Source organism: Gossypium raimondii, chromosome 10 (assembly GCF_025698545.1).
Source record: "Gossypium raimondii isolate GPD5lz chromosome 10, ASM2569854v1, whole genome shotgun sequence".
NCBI lineage: Eukaryota > Viridiplantae > Streptophyta > Magnoliopsida > Malvales > Malvaceae > Gossypium > Gossypium raimondii.
This window is the reverse complement of record NC_068574.1, coordinates 1,652,409-1,659,856: the sequence shown is the minus strand read 5'-3', so window position 1 is coordinate 1,659,856 and position 7,448 is coordinate 1,652,409. Positions and strand designations below refer to the sequence as shown.

Here is a 7,448-nt window from a genome sequence, read left to right as displayed (position 1 = left end):
AAACTTTCGAATAGTTAAATGATCATTTTATACATTTTTAAACTTAAATAATTAAAATATAAATTTAATAATAGTTTAATAATTTTCGTTGTGATTTACCTTAAAATAAAATAAAAGTCACTTAAAAAGGGTCTGATATTTTGGGACATAGAAAAAGATTGCCTTTCCACAAAATAATAAATGGCATAGTGTCATGCGATTCTCCTGTGCTGCTTCAGTGAAAGACCGTGAAGAAATTGACAAACAAATCATGCCCAATTCCCTCATTAATTCGTCTCAATTAATTAGCCACAAAATCGAGGCTACTTATAATGATATTGTATTAATTAGCGAAGTGTTTTATAAGCATCATTATAACATCATTAAAGGGTAAAGGCTAAATTTTAAATTTGAGCATATTAGAGGGACCAAAATTAGAATTTAACCACTTATTTTTCATTTTGCTTGTGTAACATTCTGATAAATCAAGGTTTTGTTTTCAATTTCATCTATAATATGTTTATACTTCAATAAGGTGAACAACATTTATGAAATCAATAACATATGTACTACACAACCAACCAAAAGCTAAAATTTGAAATGAGAAGGCAATCGATCAAAGGGGAATTACACATTTTTTGGACCTTGCCCTCCCTTGCTCATCTCCATGCCTCCATTGGGGTAATCCAGGTCTTCGACGAATCGGGACCAGTACCAATGTGTTTTCCATACTCGGTTCATTTCTTCGATCGGGATACCCTTTGTTTCAGGTAAGAAGAAGTACACGAATATGGACATTATTAGCACGAAGAAAGCGAAGAAGAGGAAAAGCCCGAATTTCAAGTGGCAAAGCATGGTTAAGAACACTTGAGCCACCGCAAACGTGAAAAGCATGTTGACGGAGACGTTGATACTTTGCGCAGCCGATCGGATTTCTAATGGGAAAATTTCACTAGGTACCAACCATCCGAGGGGTCCCCATGACCAGGCAAACCCGGCCACGTAAATGCAAATGAAAAGCACCACTACAACGGCATACCATTTGGGTAAGTCACCAGGGTCACCGTTGGTCCCAAACCTAGCACCAATGCAAGCTGCCACAACTGCCTGAAAAAGCGGCAAAGGGAGCACATTTTAGCACCAATTGTTACTAACATTGGTTTTTAATAAACGTGTAAATTTTGACTCAAAATTCAATTCGACTCAATATAATTTTATAAAATCAATAACTCAAACTCAAGCAATCCAAATTTAACTCAAAATAATCCCAACTCAAAAATTAGTTGAATTTAAAATAGTTCAAGCAAGTGACTTTAATTGACTTAAACCTGAACAGACCAAAACACGAAAAATCAGAACCTCAAATCCAACAACTTAAACCTAAAACAACCCAAAAATGAGTTGAATTACAACCCAAAAATGAGTTGAATTCGAACTGGCCTGAATAAGTAACTCGAATTGATTTAAATCTGATCAAAACTCAAAAATCAGACCCTTAAACCCAACAACTTGAACCTAAACCAACTAAAACCAAAATGACTTGAGCCTAAAATAATCTCAACTTGAAATTTATTGTAACTTGGAATTATATGAACTTAAAGCGACAAAAAAGTAATTGAAATAAATTAAACTTGAATTGACCAGAACTCGAAATAATGTGAACATATAATAACATAATTCAAGAAGCTCAAACCTCTAATCCGAATGACCTGAATTTAAAATAATTTAAATTTGAAAAAACGATTAGAACTCAAAATTTACGACGATTCTATAATCCAAATTTAAAATTGACAATTAACTCAAAATTTTAAAAATTTAAATTAACTCGGTTGAAATGGGAATAGTTTTCAAGGTTAAGAAAAATCTCAAAAGTACCTGGCAGATCAACATTTGAACTCCACCCTCTAGGAAAAGGAATCTCCGTCCCCACTTATCAACTCCATATATCGAAACCAACGTTGCACCGACGTTAACGGCACCAGTAATTACAGCGGACATGAGGGAAGCATCGTCTTCGAAACCGATGGTGTTGAACAGAACGGGAGCATAAAACATAATCACATTGATTCCAGTCAATTGTTGAAAAAAAGGAATGAGGATAGCCATCGTTAAATGAGGCCTATACTTCCTTTGCAACAAGTTCCCCCACGGGTGTTCGACGAGTTTCGACGCATCGCTGGCGGCTACGAGGTCCCTGAATTCTTCGTCGACATCGTCAACACCACGGATCCTCTTGAGCTTGGCCTTGGCTTCCTCGGTTTGGCCACGTTCGATCATGGAATTGGGTGTATCGGGGAGGATTAAAGAGCCAACGGTGATGATCAAGGCGGGAACCATCGCGCCACCTAAGCTCAGCCGCCACCCCCAGCCGCCGTCAATCTTGTTGAAGAAATAGTTCAGCACGTTGGCAATGAGGATACCGACCGTAATTGATAATTGGAAGCCTATGTTCAATGCTCCTCTGTATCTGTATGGCGCCATTTCCGAAAGGTAGAGTGGCACAGACTGTAATAATTTACAAAACCAATGTCAAATTTTAAAATGGAAATCAGGTAATTTACATTTTAGATCCCTGAATTTGTAAATCACAATTCTTAATTTCATCCAATTATATCTTTAAATTCTTATAATTAATAAATTAATGATGTAATTTAATAAAAATTACAGATTTGTGACCAATATGTAAAGACAAGTTAAAAAATCGTTTAAAAAGGATTGGTAATAAATAATAATTTTTTGAAGAATTAAAATATAATTTTACCATTATATTACCTTGTGGTTTTATAAATTTTACACGAATAAAGTGATCTAAAATGTAAATTATCTAATTGCTTTGGTACCATTGACTAAATCACGAGAGTTATTTTTTCTAATTTTTTAACAATTTCTTTATATATTTTAATTATATTTATTCTTTTGACACAATGTCTAAAACTACTCATAGTCCCTCTCTTAACCCATAAATAGGAGGATAATGTATTTCAACGCGCTCGAGTCCACGTTTTCTTTCATTAACAACAATGTCAATGTCAGTCCAATTGAGACTTAATCGACAAGTATTTAATTATTTTTAAAATACTTATAAAAATTAAAATCTATATTAAAAAAAAAACCTAAGGGAGGGACCACATGACTTTGTCAAGTTAATGTTTTTTCTTATATTGGATTATATATATAGAAAAAAAAACAGAAATTAATTTACATTTCAACCCATCGAAGTCACGCTTGACATTTTAATATTTTATATAGAAAAAGAAGGATTCTAATTTTAATTATTATTTTTATATTCAACGGCCGTTCCATCAAGACGTAAACTTTAGCCAAAAAATTTAGTGCAATTAGATGTCACGCAAAGAAAAACAAAGCACATCCATATGTAATAATAAAACATAAACATCAATTCCATAATTACATTCAATTCAGTAAATAAAAGAATAACACACGATCTAATGTATTTAAATTTATATTTTTATATTGATAATAATACTGATGTTAATAAATTTAAGATTAAATCGACTTTTATAAAGCTAATATTTGGAATGACGCAAAAATAATTGTCTGTTGTATTAAAAGTATGTACCCTGGATCAACTGAAAAGAGATTGGAATCAACCTTTTATTTTGAAATAAAATCTAAATTAAAAATATTAAATACGAAAAATTGACTCAAAAATACTATAATTTTAATTTAATATTTTTGAAAATCGTAAAAGTGTCCCTTAAAATGTGAAATTTACTTTACGGGTCCCTTAAAAAATTATAAAAACGCAAATTAATATAAGGGTAAATTTACATTTTCGCTCCAAATATTTATAATTCTAATAAAAAGATACGAAGACTGAGAGCTGAAACCCGATTAGTTACCTGATTAGCGAACCCGACACCAAACCCGAGTAATATCCGACCGACGATCAACATCCAAACTGCTTTAGCAAAGCCATTGATTAAAGCTCCGGCGAAGAAAAGCAAACCACCGAAAAGCATGGACAGTTTCCTTCCCAGCTTTCGTGTGACGGTGGACGCCACCAACGAAGCCAAAAGAGCCGCCAAGTACAAGGACGACGTGAACATCGTCAACGTTTGGCTGTCGTACTGACAGTACTGGTTCTTTGTCTTGTCCGCTTCCTTTTTCCTCCATACACTTGGAAAAAATTTCTGCAAAAATGGCGCCATCGTCGTCACCCCACCTATAACCAAACCAAAAACCCCATTAATTTCTACGTGAAAAAATCTTTTTATTTTTATTTTTGTTTGAAATATTATTACCTGAGATTCCAATATCGTAGCCGAAAATCAAACCCCCCATAGCTGCAACAATACAGGTGACAAGGACGTATGGGGTGAGGTTACCCGGGTATTCCTTGCCGGTACCCGGCCCGATTCCTCCTACAGCAGGCATTTTCTTTTAGCTTTATTTTACTTCAATGGTGAAGAAAAAAGAAGAAGAGAGAAATATATAGGATTGGAAGCGGCGATTAATACAAAGAAGGAATCAAGGAACTGTAGGAATGGTGTAAAAGCCAAAGAGAAGATAGAGTTTTTAGAACAGCATGCTGGTTGTTTATATAGAGAAATTAGAAAGATCCATATATATATATATAAACATGTATATGTATGTATATATGTATTATATATATTATTTGTTATGTATGGTATATGGAGAAGACTTGAGCTGTAGACAGATAAAATTTTTATTTTCACAACAAAGTACCTAAATTACAAAAATAGTCACTTTTATTTGCTTTAAATTACATTTTAGTCACTTATATTTGAAATGTTACGTCTTAGTCACGTTATCGTTTTGTTACAAAGTTGTCACTCCACCGTTAAGCTCCATTACCTCCCTAACAGCAATCCTACGTGGCAGTCCAAATTAAACTCATTTAATCAAATACCTATATTCATCTCAGCAATTGGACACCCAAGTTGGCATTTAAAACTTATTTGGATTGCCATGTAGGACTGCCGTTAGGAAGGTAACAGAGTTTAACAGTAGAGTGACCACTTCGTGACAAAATGATAACATAAGTTATTAAAACGTAACATTTCAAGCATAAGTGACTGAAATGTAATCTGAGGCAAACAAAAATGACTATTTTTATAGTTTACCCTAATTTTCATTCTATTTGTAATAATATAAACAACTTGAGTAATATTTTTCATATTAATATAGTTTAAATTAAGGTTCAGGTGAATCCATCACTAAAGGTTTTAATTTAGACCTCAAATTATAATTTTAATTTTTCTATCATACTTAATTTAGAATTTAGTGCATATAATATAATCTTAACATTCTACTTTATAATGTCATTAGTTAATTCAAATAATTAATCTTGTTAACTATTTTAAATGGTTGATTGAGTCTCAACTAGATTAACAATGAGATTGTTGTTAGTGCGAGAGAACGTGAGTTCAAATGAGTTAAAGCGTGTTTATCCTCTTATCTTAAGAGTTGAGAGGCTACACATCATATTGTTTTTAAGAAAAATTCACATAAAATTTTTAAAACAAAATAGTCAATAATGTTAACTGCATATATTGACGTGATGGTTAAAGTATTCAGTATCCACTCCCTCAAATATAATTTAGATTCGAGTCGCACTAATTAAAAAAAAAACTAAAACCAAAATTTGACCTCATACAAACAAAATAGGAGCGAAACGGGCAAATCAAAATTTGGGTCTTAATTGGACAATATTAATGGTTCCATGTGGTAACAAAGTTTCAAAAGCGACTTTTTCTTTTAATAAATTCATTGAAGAATTATATTAGAGTTTAAACTCTAATGATTAAGTAATTTTAAAACTGAATTGATGGTTGAATGAGTTAGACCATCAGTTTGTTAGTTCAGTTGGTTTGTTTCATTCAATTAAATAAATTATAAAAAAATCGGTTTAACTGTTCAATTCAATTGGTTTTTAATCTAATTTAACCGATTTGTATCGATTCTTGAATTAATCAATCTGATGTATTTCTTCAAACCGATATTCCAGTCGATCGATGAACGGCAGTTGGGAAAAAAAAGATGAAATCCAACACGTATGATGTCATTCAACATTCCAAGTAGGAAAAAAATTAGACTCTCCCCACCAAATTAATTGAAATTTGGATAATGTTTGGATTTAGTATCATCAAAGCCAATAAAACGTGACATTAGAATGCCTTCAAATCAAAGTCACAACAAGCAAAAAATGGATATACTAATGCTTAATATTTTAGTGTTTAATAACAGCTGGTTTTGTTAAGAATTCATAACGAAAAATTGTGTTGTTGCGATCAGTAAATAAAAATTTAAAATATATAATGTCATTTTAAGGTTGTTGCTAATATTTTATCGTGTTATTGCTGTTAATAAGTAGAAAATTAAATTATGTAACGACATTTTAAGGTTGTTGCTAATATTTTAACATTTAACAACTTGTTTTGTTGTTACAAATTTGATTAAGGATTTGCAACAACGTGCAGATCGTGTCATTGCAATGAACAAGCATAAAATTAGATTACATAAACAACATTTTAAGGTTGTTGTTAATATTTTAACATTTAACGAGAACTTATTTTGTTGTTACAAATTTTATCAAGAATTTGCAACAACAAATCGTGCCATTGCAACGAATAAGCATGAAAGTAAGTTACATACCAACTTGTTTGGCCATTATGCATTTTATTAAAAATTTGTAATGATAAATCATGTTGTTACCTAGAGTAGAACATAATAAAATAAGAAATTGAAATATTTCGTTGAAATTGTTCGTTTGGAAATTTCCTGAAAAGCTAATCATAGGTTTTTCTCTCCATCGGAACAATAGGGCCATTATGCTCATTACTAAACTTGTTGAAGAGATGAAATATAACTAAGGTATATCTTTTTGATCTGAGGTTGAATGGTTCATTAGAAGAAGAATTAGGCAAAAAATTAGGGTACATTCTGGGAAAATAAAACTTCCATCGAAGAGAAGCAAATGAAAGGCTTTCATAAAAATTCTACGAAATTAAATTATGTAATGATATTTTAAAGTGGTTAATATCATAATATTTAGAATGAATTTATTTTTTCCTTACATATAAAATTAAAAGTAAATTAAGTTTGAAGGTTGGGGTTGTTTGAGTGGTGGATAAGTATTGACTTCAAAGTCTTTGCATTAAGCCATGATGTCTCCAAAGTCAAGAAATCATTTTCTTGGGTTTCTTTTTTCTCACCACAATGGTGATGTGTTCTTACAAATCAGTGTGGAAATTTCAGTTGCTTTTACATGGCTACATCTATTCAGAGTCTCTAAAGTAAAACAAAGTCCATAGAGAACTTATTCCCCAATGAAAATTGGGAGTAGCTTTCCGACTTTAGATTTTTGTTGGGACTGATTGTTCTTTTTCTGAGTTCTGATAAAATAATTAAATTCAATAATCAATTCAACTCTGTTGAATTAACAGGGACAAACCCAGAAATTATTTTTAGAGGTCGGAATCAAA

The 7,448-nt window shown here is 31.8% G+C and overlaps 1 protein-coding gene across 1 annotated transcript; it reads right to left on the bottom strand.

Moving 5' to 3' along the window:
* Window positions 1–460: 460 nt before the first annotated feature.
* LOC105776440 (sugar carrier protein C) lies at window positions 461–4,554 on the bottom strand. The gene is made up of 4 exons (XM_052621545.1): window positions 4,245–4,554; window positions 3,843–4,165; window positions 1,855–2,484; window positions 461–1,086 (listed from the first exon to the last, which is right to left on the bottom strand). Exons 1-4 carry the CDS (start codon window positions 4,375–4,377, stop codon window positions 607–609), a joined length of 1,566 nt encoding a protein of 521 aa, XP_052477505.1. The 5' UTR covers window positions 4,378–4,554; the 3' UTR covers window positions 461–606.
* Between the last annotated feature and the right edge of the window lie 2,894 nt (window positions 4,555–7,448).

Excerpts from the sequence above, each read along its gene's own strand:
- LOC105776440 (XM_052621545.1), bottom strand. The coding sequence starts at position 4,377 with ATGCCTGCTGTAGGAGGAATCGGGCCGGGTACCGGCAAGGAATACCCG. Across the intron at positions 4,166-4,244 it reads CTACGATATTGGAATCTCAG|GTGGGGTGACGACGATGGCG; the intron begins GTAATAATATTT and ends GTTTGGTTATAG. Across the intron at positions 1,087-1,854 it reads TTCAAATGTTGATCTGCCAG|GCAGTTGTGGCAGCTTGCAT; the intron begins GTACTTTTGAGA and ends CCGCTTTTTCAG.